At 41.2% G+C, this 24,879-nt stretch overlaps 1 protein-coding gene across 1 annotated transcript in view; it reads right to left on the bottom strand.

Annotated features, from left to right (window-relative positions):
• The window catches only part of RP1 (RP1 axonemal microtubule associated), a 315,423-nt gene that overhangs the window by 22,478 nt on the left and 268,066 nt on the right, over window positions 1-24,879 (bottom strand). Inside the window, exon 26 of the mRNA XM_017341307.3 lies at window positions 11,679-11,898. Coding sequence (XP_017196796.3) covers window positions 11,679-11,898 — 220 coding nt within the window. The remainder of the gene's footprint in view (window positions 1-11,678; window positions 11,899-24,879) is intronic.

Below are 24,879 nucleotides of genomic sequence, written 5' to 3'. Positions count from 1 at the left end.
TTGTAACTTAGACTTTTCTTTCTTATAGTTTTCCGTTGTGTGCTGAGGGCTTGGGGCCTCCCTGGAGTGATGCTTACTGCTTGGGGGAAGGTCGTTCTGGGTAAGGCCTAACACAAGAAGTTCACTGATTTCTGGAGCAGAATTGTAGGAGAGACATTGTTTATGAGAGCCATGACTTGGAATTCTAAGAGCTTTTGAAAAAGTCTTGTTTTTTTTTTAAAGAAGGATTTTAAAATTTCTTTCCTATCCTTTATATCTCCTCTCCTTCCTTCCCTCCCTCCCTCCCTCTGTGCCTGTGACTCAGGCCTGAGTGATGGAACCTGCATCTGCTGGGGGAAGCCCAGAGGCTTCCCAGAGGAAAGTGGCAAAGCTCCCTCTCACAGTGTTGCCCAGAGACATGTGGCAATGTCCGTGATCGGGTGATGGTCCCAAAAGGACACGAATTTGGTTCTAACAGGCATGGACCAGAGTTTGTGGGCCTAGAAACTAAAGCCTTGGTGGGATGTGGGTTTCCTTCAGCAGATGGTGAGGGGGGAGGAGACACCCAAGGACAGAAAGAATGGAAGGTGGCCCTCATCCCAGGCATCCCTCTCAGTGAGGGGTGACATCCAAGAACCAAGACACCCACAAGGATCAGGAAAGGAGACAGAACGAGAAGCATCCTGAATGGGCCAGGTTTAGACCAAAGGAAACTCAACTTTATCCTGGAGATAGCTAGGCTTATTCTGGGTTACAACAATGTAGACTTGCCCCATCAGTGGGGATGGGGGTTTGCATTATTTTTAAATCACATTTGGTGAAGTCTAATTGACATGCAGTGAAATTCACTCTTTGAAAGTATACACTTTGATGACTTTTGACAGAAACTACCTCCACAACCAAGAGAGAGAAGTTTTTCCACATTCTGAATAGTTTCCTCATGAGGAAAGTGGATTTTGATCAGTTATGGAAAATGAGAAAACTTTATATTCTCAAAGTTAGTTGTGACAATTCAAATCCACTACAGGGTGATAAAAGTGATGCACTTCAAAAGGCTTGTGGGTGGCTGGCGCCATGGCTCACTAGGCTCATCCTCTGCCTGCGGCCCCGGCACCCCAGGTTCTAGTCCCGGTCAGGGCACTGGATTCTGTCCTGGTTGCTCCTCTCCCACCCAGTCCAGCTCTCTGCTGTGGCCCAGGAAGGCAGTGGAGGATGGCCCAATTACTTGGGCCCTGCACCCGCATGGGAGACCAGGAGGAAGCACCTGGCTCCTGGCTTCAGATTGGCGCAGTGCACAGGCCATTGCGGCCATTTGGGGGCGTGAACCAATGGAAGGAAGACCTTTCTCTCTCTCTCTCTCTCACTATCTAACTCTGCCTGTCAAAAAAAAAAAGGCTTGTGGGAAAATGGGGTTAAAAAATAAGTTTATTCTGGAGGAGTTTTAGAAAATCCATGCATCATTTTTTCATAATATGCATTTTCCATGAACTTTTTAAAGACCCCTTATATAGTAATAACCTGCATCTTATCTAGAAAGACTGTCTTGTGGCCGGCGCCGTGGCTCACCTAGGCTAATCCTCCACCTTGTGGCGCTGGCACACCGGGTTCTAGTCCCGGTCCGGGCCCTGGATTCTGTCCCGGTTGCCCCTCTTCCAGGCCAGCTCTCTGCTGTGGCCAGGGAGTGCAGTGGAGGATGGCCCAAGTCCTTGGGCCCTACACCCCATGGGAGACCAGGAAAAGTACCTGGCTCCTGCCGTCGGATCAGCGCGGTGAGCTGGCTGCAGTGCGCCGGCCGCGGCGGCCATTGGAGGGTGAACCAACGGCAAAGGAAGACCTTTCTCTCTGTCTCTCTGTCTCACTGTCCACTCTGCCTGTCAAAAAAAAAAGAAAAGAAAAGAAAGAAAGACTGTCTTGCAAATGATACTAATGCATAATGCATATTAAATGAATTCATAAATAAAATGAATTCATAAATAAATTCATAACTATAAACTGTACTCTATCTAGTGTTGTTCCATGGTTTTCATCTGAATTCCATTTGAGGGATTAACTCCTGATATTCTTTCATGTCAGGAAGATTTTCATTCCCTTGGTGACCCATTTCTCAATTATACTCAAGGTAAAGTGAAGGCTGCAGGCTTGGGGTGTCAAGATTAGCCTTCAAACAGCTGCATGGAATGGAGTGATTTAAATATGAGGACATCACAAGTTTATGTGTAGACAGAATTAAGGAGTAGGTGGAAATGGCCACTGCTTACCAATCTATGGTATCAACATGGAACATTAGCAAAGAAGTACTGAGGGCCAAGTAATGTCAGCCTAGAAGGAAATTAGTAAGTACTATGGAAAGGCACAGACTGCCGCCTCCACCACGGTCTGCCAGTTATCAGTACTAGAATGGGATAATAAGTCGGTTGAGCTGAACAATTTTCTTCTAGATTAAGACAGTTATTGTCAAAGAAACACTCTAAAAGGAAGTAACCTCCCAATTTAGTATGATTTTGAATAAAACATGAAAGAATGTTTGGTCATTCTGATATTAAAAGTCGCCTGAAATGATCGATGATCTGTGAACCCACAACTCTGTGGGCAGGGATGTCTGCAGCCCAAGCTCCTACCCCTTGAGAGAGCATCTCCTGCAGGAGAGTGCTTCTCTGCCTGGGAGACACTGGACTCCTTCCCTTAAACCCCGTGATTCCTAAGGGCAGGGGCCTTAGATCCTTGCACAGGTAAATATCTAGTGAATAAGTGAATGCTTACTCACCCATCCACCAAGAAGTGTTGTCTACTGCTCTCTACTGGTTGTCTGAAGAACAGCTCTGGTATGAATCTCTTTAGAGTATTGTTGACTTTAGTTCACCCAGAGCTGTGCCTCTAGCCAGGCACTGTGCAACCCCAGCACAGAAACTTGCTCCCTTCTTGTGATCATTGGAACTTGCCTCTTTGTTTCCAACGTTGCTTCATTTCTCAGCTCACTTTAGGGTCCATGGAGCTCTAGCCTTTTTGTTTTGTCTCCACCTTGTAGGTCCACATGTGTCAGTGGAGCAGAGAGGTGAGTCTGGCTTCCCAGACTCTGGTGACCCTCTGCCTATGGAGTGACTGAGAAGGGCAGTGGGCAGGGCATTGACATCATTAGCCCTCCATGCCAGATGCTGTCCTGAGGTTCCTCCTGAGGGAGCCCATGTTCAATGCTTCCCCATCCTCTTCACATAGTACAAGCCAGTGGTATCATTCATTCTCTTTTGGTAAACCACCAAAATTTCTCAACCTGCTCTGAAAACAGTCTTGATTTATTATATAAACAATAAGGGCAGGAGCTGGCACTGTGACACAGCAAGGGAAGCCTCTGCTTGTGATGCCTGCACCCCACACTGGAGAGTCACTTGGAGTCCTGGCTGCCCTACTTTCAATCCAGTTTCCTGCTAATGCATCTGGGAAGGAGGTGAGGGATGGGCCAGGTGCTTGGGGGCCCTGCCACCCATGTAGGAGACCAAGAAGGAGTCCTTGGCTCCTGGCTTCAGTCTCAGCCATCTCTGGCTATTGTGGCCTTTTGGAGGAGTGAACCAGTAGATAAAAGATTCTCTCTCTCTCTCTCTCTCTCTCTCTCTCTCTCTCTCTCTCTCTTTCTTATTTGAAAGGCAGTTACAGAGAGGCAGAGGGAGGGGGGATCTTCCACCTGCTGGTTCTCTCCCCAGATGGTCGCAATGGCTGGAGCTTCGTCGTTCCAAAGCCAGGAGTCAGGAGCTTCTGCCAGGTCTCACATGTGGGTGCAGGGGCCAAAGAATTTGTGCCATCTTCTACTGCTTTCCCAGGCCATAGCAGGGCGCTGGATCGGAAGTGGAACAGTCAGGACTCAAACCAGCACCCATATGGAATGTTGGCATTGCAGGTGGTGGCTTTACCGGTTCACTACACCACAGTGTTGGCTCCTTTGTCTCTCTCTCTCTCCTCTGTCTTTCCCTCTCTGTTGCTCTGCCCTTCAAATAAATAAACATTTGAACAAATAAGGTCACACAAAAACATTTTTTCCAGCTTTCCCCCTAATGTTGCACGCCACCATTCTCCTGCTTAGGGATATAGTTCATATTTCATTAGGAAATGAGCCATGGGACTTACCCTAGACAGATGTTTCCTATGAGAACCTGTGGGCAGGTGTGCGTATACACACACACACACACACACACACCCTGCCATGTGCTAGGGGCAAACACCATTACACCTTAGTGAAGAACATGGGACCTGGTATTTTAAGTAGGGCCCTAACTGGAATATTCTTCTTCAAATATTAATTCTGCAATTTAGAGATAATTGGATAGAAGTTTCTCTAGAGCAATCAGTCTCCCAACTCTCTCCAGAGAGCAAACACTCTGGGCCATGATCTCTATGCCTTTTTTGCCTCTTCTCAGGAGACAAGCTGTGGACACATTTCAGGCTCTACCAACCTCAAATGACATACTCAAATAATCGAGAAGTACCAGGGGAAGGCTAGGTCATATACTTCTTAGGTATACCCACAGTCTTGTCACAGCGCATAAAGTATTTTTCATGAATGCAAATATTCATTTTTCTGGAACTCAACTAATCAGAAACAGAAATGTAATTGTTTGTATTTAAGGTACTTCCCAGGCTGGCGCTGCGGCTCACCAGGCTAATCCTCCACATGTGGTGCCGGCACACCGGGTTCTAGTCCCGGTCGGGGCGCCGCATTCTGTCCCGGTTGCCCCTCTTCCAGGCCAGCTCTCTGCTATGGCCCGGGAGTGCAGTGGAGGATGGCCCAAGTCCTTGGGCCCTGCACCCCATGGGAGACCAGGAAAAGCACCTGGCTCCTGCCATTGGATCAGTGTGGTGCGCCGGCCGCAGCGCGCCGGCCGCAGTGGCCATTGGAGGGTGAACCAACGGCAAAGGAAAACCTTTCTCTCTGTCTCTCTCTCTCACTGTCTACTCTGCCTGTCAAAAAATAAAAAAATAAATAAATAAAATAAAAAATAAAAAAGGTACTTCCCTAGTCTCTCGTTTTTTGTCATGAAGCTCAAATGTACCGAGGTAATATTGAACAACTTTGCAGGACTCTATGTGTAAGCGCCTCCCTGTGGGGAGCCTGCACCACTGTGCACATGCATACCTGCACAGCTATGTGCTGTGAGAGCTGCTGGGATGGATTGGTTGGGCACCTGGGGAGCTCTGCCGTGGAATCTTTCGTTTGGTTTAATTAATGGACTGTTTTAGTGCTTTCTCTCAGGTCTCCAAGAATTAAGCCTTCTCAGCACTCATTGTGGTGCGATCATGTTGCAACAAACGGCCCAAAGAAATCAGATCTGGGAAGCAGATGGTCAATGAGATTCAGCGTTAAACATGTGCTCACAGTTCAGTTCCAGTCTGCACTGAAGGGCTGTGGGCCAAGATTGTCTACGGTGGCGGTTTGGGGCTGAATCTTCATATACCTCTTGGTTGAAATATTTACTTTATTCTTGCAAAAGAAGCATTTCTGGCTTGTAGAGAGAAAAGGGGTTGGGGATGGGGAAGGGAGCAGAATTTCTTGCTATTTCATAGGTCAGCAGGGAGCCATCTGTAAGAAGCCCCTTGGATCAGAGAGCTGGTCATGCAGAGGCCTGTGGGCAGTGTAGACAGCACACAGAATAGAAGTGGCAGAGGCCGCATGTGCAGAAGCCAGGACATAAGTAGGGCCTTGTAGGACCTTGTGATGACTTTGCTTTTTACTTATAATAAGTTAGGAAAACTTTAGAGAGCTATAAGCAAAGGAATGACATAATCTGTTTGATATTTTAAGCAGGTCACTCTGGCTGCAGGGTTGAGAATAGCCTGTACTAATCCCAAAGTGTTCTTTGTGATATCAAAGTTCTCCTGACAGCAGCTCGATGCTATGAGGGAAAGACAAGTCGGATGGGAGAGAGCACAGGAACTGTGTAGCGTGTGCCTGCCACGTGACAAATGCCTTATACACATGTCTTGTGTCCTCCCGTGGACACTCCACAAGATAACCATGGTTCTGATCTGCCTGGTGTAGCCCCACTAACATCTGCTGTCCAGGCATAATAATTCACAGAGGATTTTCGCTTTCAAAAAGCCCTGGTTGGGATGGTAGAGGGCAGGGTGATCACTCCAGTAATAGATACTACACACGCTATTCCTTACCACAGGTAAGACTCGGAAAACTTGTATCACCTGGCACCATTCACAAAGCCAGGGATGCAAACAAGTGCTTGAAGCCAGACTTTACTCATCTGAGCTACAGTTGACTTGTGGGTGAGGCTCTGTCTCACTCTGCATCTTCCCCTGAAATGTAGATGGGCAAAGTGATGAAGGCTAAAGTGTTGCAGAGTGCTTGGTTTGGGTTTATAAATGTCGCCCAAGGTCACATAGTCAATTAGCTAGAAAGTCACTCACTAAGGACTTTAAAAGGAGCCCTTTAGGAGCACATAAGCAAGTCTAGTACCTGCTAACACTAGCCGATAGAATAAATAAAGGGGAGAGTGATCCAACATGGGAAGTGAGATACTCAGCAGACTCATAGAATGGCAGATGTCCTAAATAGCACTCTGGCCTCAGAATCAGCCCTAAAGGCATTCGGATCTGGCTGAAAAGCCCATGAGAGTATTTCAGGCATGGAAAGCCAAGACACTCTGGCAAAAGATCTCTGTGAGTGAGATCTCAGTGGAAAAAATAGGTCTTCAAAGAAGGAGGTACCTTTCTCTGAAGGGAGGAGAGAACCTCCACTTTGACTATGACCTTGTCTAAACAAGATAAGAGTCGGAGAACTCAAGGGGCTTCCATAGCCTTGGAAACTCATGACTGGAGCATAGGGGGATTGCTGATGCCATAGACAGGAGTGTCAATTGGTAAAGTCAACAACAGGAGTCACTGTGCACTTACTCCTCATGTAGGATCTCTGTCCTTAATGTGCTGTGCATTGAGATTTAATGCTATAACGAGTACTCAAACAATATATTTCACTTTGTGTTTCTATGGGGGTGCAAACTGTTGAAATCTTTACTTAATGCATACTAAACTGATCCTCTGTTAAAAAAAAAAAAAAAAAAAAGAAAAAGAAAAGAAAAGAAACTATCAACTCCCAACTTGACTCTCACTGGGATTAAACATGACAATAGGTCTGATCTGATTTCATCATCATTTAAAAAAAATCATCTATTATTTTTCACTTTATGTTTCTGTGTGGAAGCAAACTGTTGAAATCCTTACTTAAGGTATACTAAGCTGATCTTCTGTATATTAAGATAATTGAAAATGAATCCTCATGTGAATGGAAGGGGAGAGGGAGTGGGAAAGGGGAGGGTTGTGGGTGGGAGGGACGGTATGGGGGGGAAGCCATAGTAATCCATTATTCGTACTTTGGAAACTTATATTCATTAAATAAAAGTTAAAAAAAAAAATAAAAGGAGCCCTTTAAACATTAGCATCCACTTTTGTCTATATCTGTATAATAATGCAGAAGAATGTTCTTTTCTGTGTTTTGATGATCATATTTGTTTCATATCAACTAAAGAGTGGCATGAAAGGAAAAAAATTAAAATTCTGTCCATATTTATTTTATAAACTTGAAATATGTTTAATTATCATTCTATGAAAATATATTCTTTTGAATTAGGATATTTTTAAAGGTGGTCTAGTTTTTAAAAGAAAAAAAGAAATAATTTTTTTTTACTTATCTCAGCTGTTACTGAAAACTTGCTGTAGGTTGTCAGCAAATGTTTCAGAAAGATGCTTATTTTCTCACTGGAAGTCTGATCAATGCAAATATTTTGCAATTATCATGATACTCTCCTGCATTCCCTGTTATTTCTTGATTTGAAGAAAACCACCAAGCACGCCTCTTGTTGACTTGCTGAAGTCAAGCATGAAACATTTCTTCACCCACAGTTGTGGCCTCAAACTTCACCTCCCATTATCATCCATCCCTCCTGAAGGGTGTCTGAAGCCAGAACGTGGGAGGAGGCTGCATGAGCTGAAGAGAGCTGAGTCAGCTCTCTTATCATCCCTGGGCATCCCTGCCAGACCATTTACCAGAGATTCTTAAGGATGGCCAACCCTGGGTGGGTGATCAGCTCCTCAGTGCCTCTCTGTACCAGCATGGCAGACTGTGAATAAATCCAAGGAAGATGAGGAACAAGCTCAACTTGGCAGTGCTAGCCCCTGGGAGGGGCTTGCTCTGATCCCACTGGCAAGCTAGCTCAGCCCCCAAAGAATGGTGATTTATAGGCTAATCATCTCAAAGACCCTTTTCTTTTGAAAACATTCCAGTAATCTTTTTAAAAGAAGAGGCAAAGCCACAAAATTAATTGGCTCAGAGTGTAAATGCCAACTGCATGGAAAAATCACTCTTTCTGTGCTACTAAATTAAAATATATATATAGACTCCTCAAGAGTGTCCATAAGGCTTTTCCAGCCTGGGAACTTTAAGACAAGTATTAAAAGCTTAACAAAAAGGAAAAAGTTCTCATCATCATTCCTGTATTCTTCCTCCAGCTAGCTTCAGGATGCTTTGACACATGGACAGACAATCCCCTAATACTGAAGGTCAAGCTCACTTTACTCCTCCTCTCAAACTCAAACCAGAGAAGCATCAATTTAATGGTTGAATCTGCTGTGGGCTTTCTTAGTATCATAGGAATGGTAACTGAACCTCCAGGTGGCATGGAGAATGACTTTCCAAAAGGTGGCACTCATCATGCCTAGGCGGCTCCTTGCTCACCAAAAAGGCTAGGTCCCTCATTAATTTCTGAACACTGAGGTGTCATAATTTTTCCATTTTCTTATTTTAATGATTTTTCTCTAAGTGAGCAAATATTCTCTCTGGGAAAGGGGTGGCTGGATTGATCTGTGAGAACCCCTCCCCCAAAAAACATGAGAAGACTGAATCAGATCAGCTGTAAGTTTCACTATTACATTGCACTATTTGGTTGGAGAAAATGTCTTAAGAAATGGTTGGTGTGCTTCAGCTAAGAAATTACCTCTTTAAATGGGAAATGCTAATGGATAAGTTTCATTAGCTGGTTGGAAGAAAGGATGAACAGAAAGATGCAGGGGAGACATGCTGAGCCTTTATTGCTGCTCCAGTAAATGAACCCAAAATCAATAGTTCATTTCAAGTACAATGCTGTTTCTTTGGTATCTGGATTTTTTTTTACAAAGCTCATACAATTGCCTTTTGTATTTTTTTCCATGTAATAAACTGTTCGTATATCAAGTCAGTGGCCATTGGAAGAATTATAAAATTGTTGTCTAATACAGTTTAAATAAAGTTCATTGTTAAAACAGTGCAGCACTTAAAAACACTGCAAAATGAAAAAAAAAAACTAATAGAATAAACCAGTGAGATTTCTTCTGTTTCTTATTAATACTGTGGATTTAAAAATTTTCTAAACACCATTGTTTAAAAGCAGCATAAATTCTTGACAGATGTTAGAAATTGGGTGAATAGAATAAGTAGATCCTAGGTTCTGCAGGGTGGAAACCAGGATTACAAATATCTTACTCTCCTTATATTTTTTATACTTCTTATGGGCATCCCTATGGATACCACTCCTATGCTCACATGACTGCAGAACAAGCGGTAGGATCTGGAGCTGTATTTTATAAATGGGGTTTTATGAGGGCAAACTGTCAAAATACATGAGTATATCAATATAAATAATTAGCATTATTCCTCCTTTCATTAAGTTGGCCTTCTGCCATATCTGAGTTAATCAACAGGTATTTTTCATGGCACACAGCCTCTGGGCTCTGTGCCATGTGTCATTCTAACAGGAATTGGGAAGATAAAACATGAGGTCCCTGATGGGAGATAAGGCTGGTGGGGAGAAGACCAGACTCTCCATGTAAGTTTAGAAGAACTCAGCAAGAAACGGAAGAGCAGGGAAGGTGACTTCAGTTTGGGATGTGGTGGTTTCAAAGCATCTATGAGCTGCTAAGCAAGACTTCCAGGGGAAGCTAAAAAGAAGAAACTGATGAGGGGGCAGAAAGAGAGGAGTCACTGGACCACTGGTGATAACTACTGCCATGATAGCAGAATAGCTTCCAGAGAAGAGGTACCCTATCTGAATCACCTGTATTTCCTCTGGTTCTCAGTACTCCTGGCACATACTTGGCACCTTAATACCTGTTGGCACACATATGCATGTGAAATAGTTAAAGATTGGGTAGTAGAGATGATGAGAGGATAAGCCATCCAATAGGATACTGGATCCTTAAACCAAAAAGAGGGCAGTACTGAGGGGTGGCATTTGGCATAGTGGTTAAGATGTCACTTTGGATGCCTATATCCTATATCAAGGTGCCTGAGTTTAAGTCCCTAATCTGCTTCCAACCCAGCTTCCTTCTAATGGACACCCAGGGAGACAGCAGGTGATGGCTCAAGTAATTGTGTCCCTGCCACCAATGTGGGCGTCCTGGATGGAATTTCAGTCTCCCAGCTTCAAGCCTAGTTATAGCGAGCATTTGGAGACTGAACCAATGGGTGGGAGCACTATCTTGTGCACTCTCTCTCTCTCTCTCTTTCTCCCTTTCTCTCTCAATTTTTTTTTTTTTTAAAGAATAGGACCAACGATGAAAATGTGTACTCTCAGGTTAACAATAGACATTAGGGAGATGTTCAGAGGCCAGGGAAGGATCAAGCATTTAAATCCACATTCTCAAGGGAAGAAAATCAAGTTGAGACAGAGATAAAAATATATAAAATTGAATGAAACTGTCGAATAACAAGGCTGGTATCACATGTTGGGGGTCCGAGTTGGAGAGAGATTTAATGAGAATAGCTAGTACTTCCTGTGTGCCAGAAGTACTATGTGCCAGAAGCACTGCTAAGTCTGGAGGACATTATCCTAAACACTATAAATGTACTAAAAACAGTCTTGTGACATCGGCAGTATTTTTATCCCTGTTTTATAGATGAAACAGAGTTGGTTAAGGGAGGCTAACTATTGCATGGAGATTGACAGAACACATACTCTCTCACACACACACACATGCACACATACACACATTGCTGTTTAATCTCTAACAAAGAGGCCATTAGTATCCAATGAGAGAGAATTTTTTTCACTGGGTGGGTGGAGGCAAAAACAAGGTGGACATCAGAGATGCAGAGGATGGATGGAGAGAAACTTTTGCTGAAACAGTGGAGATTAGAAGAAAGTCACATTCGCTGAGTAGTAATACAGCTTATTGGGAGATGAGTTGACTGCCTACACACACACCCTTGCACTCATTTTCACTTTTGAACAGACATGCAGGTATTATTCTTAAAGCCTAATGTTCCAAACCAGGGGTAGGAAATTACATATTATGGATCACCTCTGCTAGCTGCATGTTTTTCTACAGTCTGTGGGTTAAGAATGCTTATTCTCTTTCTTCATTGTTTAAAAAATAGAACAATACTATTTCTAACAAATGAAAATGATGTCCAATTCCAATCTCAGTGTCCACAAATTAACTTTTAGTGGCTCATGCCATGTCACCTTCTGGCAGACTGTCCAGAGCAGCTGGCTCATGGGCTGGCAGAGGTAAGCAAATTCAAGAGAAGTGAGTACTTTCAACTTCACAACTTACTGAGTATAAGGTGCCAAAGACTGGTCCTTCTCAAAAAAAAAGAACCCAGTCCCTGTTCTAAATCATCTCACTTTTTAATTTTGACTGCATTTCACAAAGGAACTGAAATTCTGTACCTGGCAAAGACTCTTTCCCAGCTCTCACAATGGGCATTTCTTTCCATGTATCTCCATCAGAGTCATTCTCGGCTATCCAGGAATCAACAATCAAACAAAACAGCTCACACGTGCCCATGTTTTCCAATCTGATCTCCTCCAGGTACCATCTGGGATCCTTCCCACCATTGTCATGTCCAATGCGTATTTTATAGATTTCACCAATATCTTTAAGATTTATCTGCAACAAAAAGGAAGAGAGAAATAAACTCCTTACATCTCCGATTTGATTTTTCACATCCAAATTCATATTCTATTTTGAACTCAGCACCTACTTTTTTAAACCCCCTACTAATTTCCTATAGATCTAGTAACAGAACATCATGAAATGCTGCTTTGTCTGGTGAAGCACATGGTCACTGACCACAAACTGGTACATTAAATCTAGCTAATTTTCATAACATCTTTGTTTAGCAACTTATCATTTCTTTCTTTTAAAACAAATGTTTTATTGTGATTATTGATATGCATAATTCATTCTCTGGTGTTTATAATGCATTGGATTTTCCCATTAAAGGGAGATCCTAAGGAATGGGCACCATATGCACACCTAGATTTAAGTGAGAGTTAACAAGACAGAGCTTGAGGCAGACTGAATTTGTATAGGAAAGACTGAGATTTTTCAACAATTTTGGCAACATGATTCTATATCCTTTGCATCCTCACTGCACCCAAATATCTAATTAATTGGCACAATAAATATTATAACATATAAGTCATTATTAAAAATAAGCAATATTTTTCTTCTGAAAATTCACACATGGATCATACAAAAAAGAAACTGATCAATTACATATGAGTCTAGTTTTCCATTTCTGCCCTAACAAATTACCACAAACAGAAACTGAAAACACGATCCAGTTATGTCTCCTAATTCCATGAGGCCAGAGTCTGTGTAGCTGAGCTAAGCCCTCTGTTTAAGTCCTCACAAGCCCAGATAAAGGGTTGATGGGGTTGGGCCTTTCTCTGGAGGCTCTGGGGGAAGATTCAGCTTCCAAGCTTATTCATGGTGTTAAGGGGCTCAGAATCCAATTCCTTAAGACTATAGGTCCTTTTGGTTGTAGGACTGAGGTCATCGTTTTCTTCACACATGGCCCTCTTCATCTCTACGTTAACAAGGGCACATTAAATCCTTCTCATGCTTCAAATCTCTGGCTTTCACTCTGCTAACAGCAGGAGGCAAGTGTTTAGATGAGGCACACCTTGATAAACTAGGCTAATCTCCTCCAGTTCCATTAATGAGTAATCTTCATTACATCTGCAAAATTCTTTTGCTGTGGGACATAACATTCATAAGGGTTACAGTAGAGCCAACGATCATTGGGAAAAAATTCTGGCAGCCAAATAATAATAGCCAAATAATAATATTAGAAACAGTAGCAGAATTTATGTTATAAACAGTAGCAGAATTTGTATCGGGGTTAAGACACTGCTTGGGACACCTAAATCCCATATCAGAGTGCATGGATTTGAGTTCTGGCTCTGCTCTCAATTCCAGCATCTTACTAATGTGCACCCTGGAAAGCATCAGGTGATGGCTTAAGTACTTTGGTCTCTGTCACCCATGTCAGATATCTAGAATGAGTTCCCAGCTCCTGGCTATAGCCTTACCCAGCCCCAGCCATTGAAAGCATTTGGGAATGAATCAGTGGATAGATTTTCTCTCTCTTTCTCTCTACTTTTTCTTTTTTTTTTCTTTTTCTGTTTTTAGAGAGAGACACACAGAGAGAGAAATCTTCCAGAGGTCTTCCGTTTGCTGGTTCACTCCCCAAATGGCCACAACAACAAGGGTGGGGCCAGGATAAATCCAGGAACAAGGAGCTTCCTCCCATGTAGGTGTCTCTGCCTTTTAAAGAGTAAGTAAATTGAAAACAATTAAAATTTAAAATCAAAAACAATTTTCTCTGCATCATGGTATTTTGTCTCCTTACTATTACCACCACAATCATCACCCACATTTTTTCTCCCTTGTATATTGCTATGAACATTCATATTACCATAAGAAATGACTTTAGGGTTAATGAAGATCTACTCACCATTTTCTACTAAAACACATTTATTAGAAATATAATCTTGCATTTCTGTGTTTGTGGTGAAAGCTCTGAATGAATTCTTTCATGTAATCAAAATATCTGTTAGGCTACATAGGAACAGAATCCAACAGATTGAAGCTAAATACTTAGGCCCTTCCCATTATTTTGAGAACAATATGGTTATAGAAACTCTATCACAAGGAAATCTTAATAGTATAGGCAAATGAACTCCTAAAATCATCCCCAATGCTGAAGCAGCAGAAAATATTGAAAGCATTAGCCACCTTCCAACATTACCCTAAGACACAATAGCACAATGGCTAAAAACCTCAGTTTTTGAAATCCAGCTGATCTGGGTTTGAAAGTTCTTCTGTACTTGCGGGATGTGCACACTCCAGCAAGTTTCTCAACCTCGCTATGCCTCCGTGCCCCCATCTGAACACTGAGATAGTCTAAATCTTAAAAAGTACTATAGCCCTCAGTAGATAATATTAGATGTGTTAGCTTCTTGAATTACTAAAATGAAATACCTAAAGCCACTAATGTTATGAACAGAAAAAGTTTATTTAGCTCTCAGCTTTGGAAATTCATATCCAAGATTGGGCTTCCCTATTGATTGGGTGCCTGGTGAGGCAGAGGCAGGCAGATGGCAATGGCGGAGCTTGCTTGCGCAAGGAATCACCTGATGAGCCAGGAAGCGGAGAAAGGCTGGGCCCAACTCATGCTTTTGCAGCTGCCTTCTCTTCTGAGGACACGCCCCAGTGACTTAGAGACATCCCACACGCCCCGCTTCCTCAAGGCTCTACCAACCTGCCACCAGCCCCACCTTGGGAACCAAGCCTTTAACATACGTGCCCTTGAAAGCCATTCAACAGCAAAGCTAACCTACAAACTGTATAAGAAGCTATTATTTATCAACCAGAGTTTTTTGCTAATAAAAAGAAACATATCTAAATCTACTTAATCTAGAGGTAGGACAGGAGAGAGGCCCAATACTCACAGAAGGAAACTGAAGTTAGTTTTTGACCATCATAAGTTAAATTGATATTGATAATCCTATGTATAACTTCTGATAAATGTAAGTGTTTATAAATAATAGCTGAATGGTATCATGGTAAAGAAAGTAAACTACTCATATACCCTGCATGCCTGGGTTAGTCAATTAAAACCACAAACAAAGTAACCAAGCCATATACTAATTAATGTTATGGATTACTCCCAAATTACTTCTAGCATGTTTAATAACTGGAAAGGTTAATTCTGGTTTAATGTAGTCAACCTTGGTCACCACAGTTTCAATTTATAAAAATGTAATATGCCAAGAAATTGTTCTTCCACATAACTGACTTTAGCTTTTCTAACACCCTACATTTGAAAATACAAAGTATAGTGATTCTAAAATATGGGAAGGCTTTCATCACAAAGATGAGCCTCATCCTGGCTCAGCTGTCCTTAAAAAATAATATGCTTTAAATAGTATATGGTTACAAACAAAAATAAAATTGTTTCAACGTGAAGACCAAAGGCATATGGATTGTGATTCACCAGGTCGGGAAGAAAGAGGCAGAGAAATCTGGAAATACAGTCCATTTCCATTGTTTAAATATCAGATATTGAAAACTGTAGTGTACCAATAAACTTCCATTACAGAACATGTAGATTCTAAAAATGTTGTCTGAGGATGTCTGATCTGAGTAGTTGAAATTATTAACAGAAAAAGCTTAGATCTACCCAGAATTTAAGGCAGAAAGTAACTTGTGTATCTGTAACATTTTTGGATGCATCTGCTTATTACACACACTACTCCAAGAACATTTTCAATGTATAGTGACTAGTTTAAAGCATTTAAACATTCCACATGTTCTTACATACAAACCCTGCTCTAAGAACACATATAAACATGGGTAAAACAGATCTCACAGTCTGAAGACAGAGACGTGAACAACAAATTCAGTATGTACAGAGAGAGAAACAAACAAGAGATCAAGAAAAACGTAGTGAGATGTCCCAGTGCAAGTAGCAGTGATCTAAGGTGTCTGCACTTTGAGGAGTATGCGTGTGCCCATGCAGCAGGGGACACAGGAAATTATATGAACATAAGAAAGTGCTTTCTGGTGCTGAGTTAGTTGTTCTTGAACTTTTCAAATTCTAAGTTTTATTTTTTCTCTTTGAACAGAATCTAGTGTGTGTTCAGGTATGAACAGAGACTTAGCAACTATGGGTGTGGGAGTTCCTAGCCTAACACTTAATGGAGCAGATTTAGGGACAGAGGCTGCTGTCTGAAAACCCAGGCACTGAGCCCCTCTGGCAATAGATGTTGCCTAAACTTCAGTTTCCTGATTTATATAAGCAGTTAATGGAGAACCACTCTGCTGGGAGGTTGAAAGGATGAAGAATATTATACTCATTTGAAAAACTGGACAAATCAACACATACTAGGTATTTCATTAATAGTAATGATTGAAGTAAAGTAATTTGTATTATTACTAATGAGGATCAGAAGGAAGCAACCAATGAATATAATGGGGTGGGGGTGGTTAGTAGGGGATGGGGATTTGATTCGTGTTTGAATGCCTTTGACCCTGCAACACTGAGCTGGGTGTTGGGATGGGATCTGGAGGTGAGATAAGGGAGACCCATCCCAGCCATCCACTGTGCCCTTGCTGCCCAGCATCTTGGCCAGGGCTTTCTGCAGCATCTGTCTATGGTGCTAGGGTTCCTGTGGATGGTGCAGCCCTAACTGGACTGGAGTCCTGTTCTGGGAGGCAGGAAGAACACCAAGCTTTACATAGGAAAATCTGGCTGCAAGTCCAAGTCTTCTCATCTCAGTTTCCCTAAGTCTCAAGTCCCTGTTTGCAAAAACAAGGACCAACCAAATAAGACAATTTTGTGAAACTACACGGCAATGCACAGACTGGCTGCAGGTCTCAGGATAGGGAGGAAGGGCAGATGCTCCAGAATTGGAAGGACTCAGCCTTGGCTGCTTGTATTGAGACCAATATACCCCTTTCCTCAGAGTTTACTTGATTGAAACAATGAGAAAATCAGATAGTAATTTGAGGGCTACTCAAAAAAAAAAAAAGAAATCAAAGATTATCACAGAAAAAGACATTTTCATTTGTTAATGAAAATGGAAATATTAATGTGAAAAATAATAGAAAAGATTTTCAAAGTTGAAAAATGCACTTCAACAAAATGCACTCCCTTTTCCAATTCCACAGTGTAATGTATATATCACATTTTCTTTTTCCCTTTTCTTTTCTTTCTTTTTTCCTTTTTTTTTTTTTTTCTTGACAGGCAGAGTGGACAGTGAGAGAGAGAGACAGAAAGGTCTTCCTTTGCCGTTGGTTCACCCTCCAATGGCCGACGCAGCCGGCGCACCGCGCTGATCTGATGGCAGGAGCCAGGTGCTTCTCCTGGTCTCCCATGGGGTGCAGGGTCCAAGGACTTGGGCCATCCTCCACTGCACTCCCTGGCCACATCAGAGAGCTGGCCTGGAAGAGGGGCAAGCGGGACAGAATCCGGCGCCCTGACCGGGACTAGAACCCGGTGTGCCGGTGCCACAAGTGGAGGATTAGCCTATTGAGCCATGGCGCCAGCCTATATATCACATTTTCAAAAATAGAGGCTTTTAAAAACATACATTTACTTATTTAAGGATGGGGAGAGATTGAGAGAGATCTTCCACCCGTTTGTTCACTTCCCAAATGGTTGCAATTGCCAAGACTAGATAAGCCAGAAGCCAGGAACTGCATCTGGGCTCCCACAGGGATAGCTCCATTGCTTTCCCAGGGGCATTATCAGGGAGCTGAATCAGAAGCAGAGCAACTGGGACTCCAATCAGGGATCCAATATGGGATACTCACATTACAAGCACTGGCTTAAGCTACTGGCTACAACACAAAACCTGAGGTCTTTTTTAACCCCAAATTCCCATAGCACACCAGAAGATGGGCATACTCAGAATGAAGGAATAACCTTTATTTCTAAGGTAGACAACATGATCTGTGAACATTCAAACAGTGTAGGAGAAAAATATTCCCTCTTAGGTCTGTAATTTTAGATGTAACTCTCAAATCAGACACTTTTGCATTTTTAATGACTGCCTGTTTAGATTTCTGTAATTCAGATACACTAATTTCATAGGAAATTTCAGCATTTCAACGTTTTTTAATAAGTAGTATATGCACGCTGACATCTGGGGGTTCACAGGAAAATGGAATTAAAAGATAAGTTTATTCTGGTGTAAAAATGAAATTGTATATAAGAGAGTCTTCAAAAAGTTTATGGAAAATGCGTATTATAAAAACTGCTTAGGGGCTGGTGCTGTAGGCTAAACCTACGCCTGCAGCACTGGCATTCCATATGGATGCCAGTTTGTATCCTGGCTGCTCCTCTTCCAATCCAGTTCTCTGCTTATGGCCTGGGAAAGCAGTAGATGATGGCCCAAGTGCTTGTGCCTTTGCACCCATGTGGGAGACCTGGAATAATTCCTGGCTCCTGGCTTCTGATCTGCTCAGCTCTAGCAGTTGTGGCCATTTGGGGAGTGAACCAGCAGATGGAAGACCATTCTCTCTGTCTTTCCCTCTCTCTGTCTGTAACTCTGACTCTCAAATAAATAAATAAATAAAAACCTTAAAAACAAGCGTTTTTAGATTTCAAAAATTTTTGTATCAAAATAAACTTATCTTTTAATTCCATGTTTTCTTGAACTTTTATTTTTAATTTTGTTTCATCTTTTTTAAAAAGCATTTCAGATTTCTTATTTATTTTTTAAAAGATTTATTTATTTATTTATTTATTTGAAAGGCAGAGTTACAGAGAGAGAAGGAGAGACAGAGAGAGAAGTCTTCAATCAGCTAGTTCACACCTCAAATTGCTGCAATGACCAGGACTCAACCAGGCCAAAGCCAGGAACCAGGAACTTCTTCCCAGTTTCCCACGTGGGTACAGGGGCCCAAGCACTTGGGCCATCCTCCACTGCACTCCCTGGCCACAGCAGAGAGCTGGCCTGCAAGAGGGGCAACTGGGACAGAATCCGGTGACCCGATCAGGACTAGAACCCGGTGTGCCAGCGCCACAGAAGGAGGATTAGCCTATTGAGCCACGGTGCTGGCCTATATTAATAAAATTAATAAAATAAAATTAAAAGTCTTCATTTTGAGGCTAAACTCTATGTAGGCTGAAACCACTGTGGGAAACTGGTTGAAGGGTACATCAGACCCCTTTGTAGTAGTCTTACAACTTCCTGGGAGTATATAGTCATTTTAAAATAGACATTACAGGAAGTACTCATTTGTATTTTATTATGATTGGCTGAGCCATCTAGAAGGCCTCTCCTAGGAGGAGGAAATGCATCTGTAGAGTTGAGCCTCTGCGGGTCAACTCTGGAGCCCATAGTGAACCCCCTCTGCATTTGGCCACTGCAGATATCCAAGGGCTGAGCCAATGCTTCCCTGTCTTTGTATAGTCCCTACTTATTCCTGGGCTCCTTGGATTACTCACAATTCTATTTCACCCTTCCCTCCTACACAGAGAGAAAAAAGTATATTTTTGTGCTTACAAACAAATACATAATTAAAATAAAAGGTAAAACACTCATATATCTAAGATATCCATAAAATACATGTACAGTTTGAATTATAAAACATTTGCATCTAGAAAAGATATAAATAATTTGCAAAATGCAAGAGATGGAATTTAATCATCATTTACTCTAAATGTTTTCAACATTTTTTAACCTATTTCTTGTATATTTCAAGTAATAAAAACTATGCCATACCAAATGACATCAGTATCATTATCCAAAATCATGGTGAATGCAATGAACACTAAGATTCCTAAAATCAAATAGGCTTCTCTCTGAGTAAATTTTCTCTTACAGATTGTTTACATCTTTTATAGGAATGAATTTATTAAAATTTCAGATGGCATAGGCTTCACAGGAATTCCATTTATTAACACTACTTTATTTATTAAAACCAATGAATAATTAAATGTATCCTATTATGTACACCCTTCTTTGTATTACAACTACATTTTGTACATTTTATATTTATACAATTACTGATTCATGGCTTTTCACAGACTCAACTTGTTTCAATTAACTATTATGATTATTATCACTATTATGGTGATGGTACTTACAGTATAGCCAATGAAAGCCCTTCTAAGTTTTCTCTTCTGTCCTTTAGCACTGCCCTTGACATTTTTAAGCTCTCATGGATTCCAGACAACAAAAGGATATTCCAGACCAATTTTGTTTTTTCCTGCTCAAAAGCATAGAATCAATTTCCCTTCCAGGGACTCCGGCTCTTTATAGCTGTATGCATGATTAGCAGTGAAATCAGGGCACTATGAGACACATGAGAGTTGGTGGGCAGTGGACTTGCAGCTGCCATTGGAACAATTAATGGTGAAAGATTAGAAAATATAGATCTGTTTGATGCCATGAGTTTATGCTAATGTTTCCAGTGTCACGGATTAATTTGCTCTCCCTGCTTTCTCTGGAGTATGTGATTTCATCCACCACTCAGGCTGCCTGCCCTGGTAGTTTCATCCTCACAGCAAACATCAGAAGTAAATATTTGTACCCCCTTTCCACACACCAGAGTGCTGAGGTTTAGAAACTGCTGAATTGGTCTCCATTACACAGGAAGGTGGAAGACAGGCTCCAAACCATAATGACCAGAATTTATTTTAGACAACATAAACTCATTGAAATTGGTGTAATGTGCTCATGCAGATTTGCATGCCACGGCAGCACCTATATTTTAGGACAGACCCATGGGATTATCCTTACTCTTTCAAAGACCTACCATCATATATCTGGATGGGTAGGTCTCTTTCCATGGATTTTGTGTGGGACTTAATAAGCCTTTTCATTTATACAAGGTTATTTCAGAACATTTGTGAAAAACAGAATTAAAGATAAGTTTGTTTTTGTGCAAAAAAGTTTGAAATGCATGCACAGATTTTCATCAAAAGCATTCTTTATGAACTGTTTGAAGATCCACCTGGTATATAAGGATTTTCTTAAACCAGAATAAACTTATCTTTAAATTCCATTTCCCACAAGCTTTTTGAAGTACCCTCATATATGTTGGTCTTTCTATAACTTCAGACAGTTGGTTCCACCATATTTTTAACTATTATTATTATATATTCCCTGCTTCTTCTTCCAAAACACCTTGGTTTGCTCTCTGTTCTTGATTCTCTACACCTGCCTTCTTGTCTCTATTTTTCTCTCTATTTTTCATTCTGGGAGTTCATTCCTGGCACATCCTACAGGGCTGATTCCATCTTCAGCACTGCTGTTCTGTACATGTCTGGTTTAAATATGAATTTTCGTTCTGCTCTGTTTTGTTGCTAAGCCATTTCCAGTTTTATCTCTTATCTTGCTGTTTCATCTCACTATATTCTCTCCTTATGGATGTGCCTATGGATTCCTGCAGACTGTGTCTTCTTTTACTCTCTGAGGACACCCAAAGCCTCTCTGAGTATGTTCTGGGTCCTGTGGTGCATCTCACCTCACTGTCCTCCCCTGCGGCTCAGGCCCCACTTTCTCCATAGCATCCTGGGGCAGTGAGTTTGTGCAGTTCTCCTCTATGCCCCTCTTGAGCACTTCATTCTCCAAAATGCACTCCATCACTTGGATCTCCTCCCATTTTTTCCCTTTGTTTTGTGGGATTTGCAGTATCTGCTTGTTCTGAGATTCTGGCAGTAAGGTCCTCCTCCTCAAATAAGAAAATAGAGCAAAGATAATTTATCTGCCATAGCAGTCCCAAGGAGCAAAACTAGGAGAACAAAGATCCTGAGACCAGAGTTCAGAAAACCAACAGACAGATGCTCTAGCCTACTTCTTGCCTTTCCCAAAGCAGTCACTTTCTTCTCCGGTAAAGCCACACCTGACATACTGACTCGGCCCCACTTAGAAGTCCTTTTCCATCAGGAGGTCTGTTGTTAGTCTTGCTTTTTTTTTTTTTAATGTTAGGGTTTTTCACTGTAATTGAATCTCCTTGTGTCTGATATGAGATACATGCATTTTGGATAAAAATGCTCAGCCTAAATAAATCTGATGGGTTTTTACAAAATAGCATCTCTTGGGATTGATGGAAGGGAGAAGACAGAAAATCTCTTGTGAGAACAGGCTATCGTTAGCATAAGGCTTATTTCAGCTACAGTGTGCATTTTTGCAAAGACACTATTTATTGAATCCATTTCACAGTTGAGGAAATTGAGCTAAAGTAGCTAGGTCCAGAGTGCATAGGAAGCATGCAAATGAAAGGTGCTGGCTTTCAGTGAACATTTAGTTCAAAACTGTCAGTCAAATTCATTTTAGCCAAAGCACTTAGGATGACCTTGGCATAAAAAAATGACTTAAGCAGTTGTTAACATATGGCATCTTTGCAATGTTAAAAATGGTTGAAGATGTTTTGACTTTTTGTTTGTTGTAGCTTTTTTTTTTCTTATCTTATAGAAAATCTCTGGTTGTGCATGTTGAGCTTGGTCAAGCTTCATGGAAATAGAAATAGCCTTCTTTTATGAAAATAAAATGAAATAGACCACATTTTAGTTATGACTTTCTCTGCCAGTGGAATTTTGTAACACCGTAACACAAACCTAATGAATTAAAATGAAGAGTGCATATTATTTTTACAGAAAATATGTTTTGTTGTATGCGTATCATGTATGTGTGAACATCAGTAGATTTAACAGATGGGATAATGAGACAGTCTAGAGTAGCTTAACAAAATAAAATTCCCTATGTAAGTGAAGAGATTATTTAGAAAATTGTGATATTCTCTTTGAATTAGCCATAACTTTATTTTACACATGTGATTTGTCTGTTTGACTCTGCCATTACTCTGACCTTGCCCTGTTCAGTCTCATTCCCCACAACTCCCTGCCCTCTAGACTGTGTCATCACCAAAGGCAATGGTCTTTATTGTTATTAATATAAAGAGAGCTGATTTCATGTATGTCATAGACACAATTCTGAAAATGTTACTTTTCTCCATTTCTCCTTCCTCTCTTTCTTCTTTTCTTTTAATTTTTGTGATAACATACTTTCAACTTACTTTATAATCACAGGCTGAACTATTAGACAGACAGATAGATGAAATCTTCCACCTAGTGGTTCAATCCTCAAATACCCACAACAACCTGAAGCTAGGAGCCTTCTCAATCCTGTCTCCCATTAGGGTGGCAGGACCTAACCACTTGATCTATCACTTGCTGCTTCCCACAGTGTGCATTACCAGGAAGTCAGAATTGGGAATAAAGCCAGGGCTCAAACTCAAGCACCCCAATATGGGATACAGGCGTCCCAAGCAGTGTTCAACCAGATGCACCAAGTTCCACCCCAGCAATAAACTTTCCCAACAGTCCCTTCCATCCTACCACACTGCTACCCAAAAGCATGTGCCCAAAGGTCTTCTTCACCTTCCCAAGCTCTAGGCAAAGTTCAAGCTTGATTCCACCTCCTCCAAAAACATTCCGAAGACACCAACCCTGCATGGATCACGTTTGTCTTTCACTGCCCTCCCCCCCATCTTTATTCATTCAGTCATCCAAAAACATGTTGAGAGCCTATTATGTGTCAGACACTGTTCTAGACTCTGGGAAGAGATAGCAATGAATAAAATAGATAGGTTGCACACTCTTGTAGCACATGGCTTGCAATGGGGTGGGAGAAACAATCAATACAACTGAGCAAAAAGCAATGATGTGTTCAATCCTCTACAGAGACTGAATTAGTCGTCATTCTAGATAGCATGCCAGAGAAGGTCTCTTCAGGAAGATGATATTCAGGATGAGATATGAATAATAGAAACAGACTCAGCCAGGAGATATTAGGAAAGAACACACTGCAAGCAAGGGGACCTGCTGCCACTATCTTTAAGGCCCTACAGTGGGGATGAGTTTAGAGTGCTCAAGCTAGGAGCTAACAGAAATTCTTCAGGCTCCTGTGAATCAAGAGAAGCACAGAATGGGTGGAGAACAAAGAGGTAGACGATACTGCCAAGCAGGGATCGAAAGCCACACAGGAATTTTAAGCATGAGATAACATCATCTGATTTGTGATTTTAAAATATTTCTGAGATGTTCTGCAAAAGAAGAAATGAAAGGAAGCAGGCATGAAAGCAAGGGGACTAGCCCAGAGACCAGTGTGTTAAACCAGGCAAGAGAAGATCGAGGCTCTGACTTGGGTGTTGGAAAAGGAAATTGAGGGAAGGAAGAAGATTCAGAATCGATTGTGTCCATTCTATGCCCCATATTTTATCTAATTGCATCCTTGAACTGAAATTCCACCTTATTTGCCTCTTTATGTTTCCAGATGACAGATCATCCCTTGATCTGTCCAGATCATCCCTTGATCTGTCCAGATCATCCCTTGATAGTCCAGAAAGAGTTCAATAATTCCATGTTTTTTCTTTTGTTCACATTATCCATTGAACATAAGCAGGGGAACTACTCCTTCAGCCCTTCCTGCTTTGCCTTCAATGCCTATTAGCATTTTCCTCATCTCTGGTTATATAAGGTTTTAACCTTATTAAGACCTTTTTTTGAAAGCTCATGAAATTCACTTTTATGTGTTTTTAATTTGCCCTTTATACATTTTAGACACAGCTTTCAAGATTCTAGCTCATCAAGGAAATATTTACGTAGTCAAAGTGACTTTATTAAATTATTCCCCCTTTCTATCATTGTGAATATTTCTAAATGGAGAATAAAGGTTTCATTTTTAAGCATCTGCCTTTCGTGTAAGACAGTCCCCCAAGGTTTCATATTTACACCTGTGAAAGGAAAGAATTAGGACTCAGCAGACATCACAAAACTAAGAGACAGCAGCTCTGTAACTACTACAGTGTTATGGCCAAATTGGGATAAATCAGTGTGCTACAGGTTCAGGTTCATGTTGCATTAAAATTTCTTTAGTAATAATACCACTGGGATCAAAGGCAAAATGTTCATGTCTAAACATAAGTTAATCACCAATACAATATTTAGATAAAATTAAGCCAAATATGAACTCTCTTTCTGAAAAATATTAACATTTGCAAATGGAACCTTCAAATAGACATCTATTTTTTAATCTAAAATATGAGATTGCCATTCTTCATTCT

The sequence above is a fragment of the Oryctolagus cuniculus genome, chromosome 6 (assembly GCF_964237555.1).
Source record: "Oryctolagus cuniculus chromosome 6, mOryCun1.1, whole genome shotgun sequence".
Classification (NCBI taxonomy): domain Eukaryota; kingdom Metazoa; phylum Chordata; class Mammalia; order Lagomorpha; family Leporidae; genus Oryctolagus; species Oryctolagus cuniculus.
Note: the sequence above shows the minus strand (reverse complement) of the source record. Positions and strands in the feature narration are given on the sequence as shown.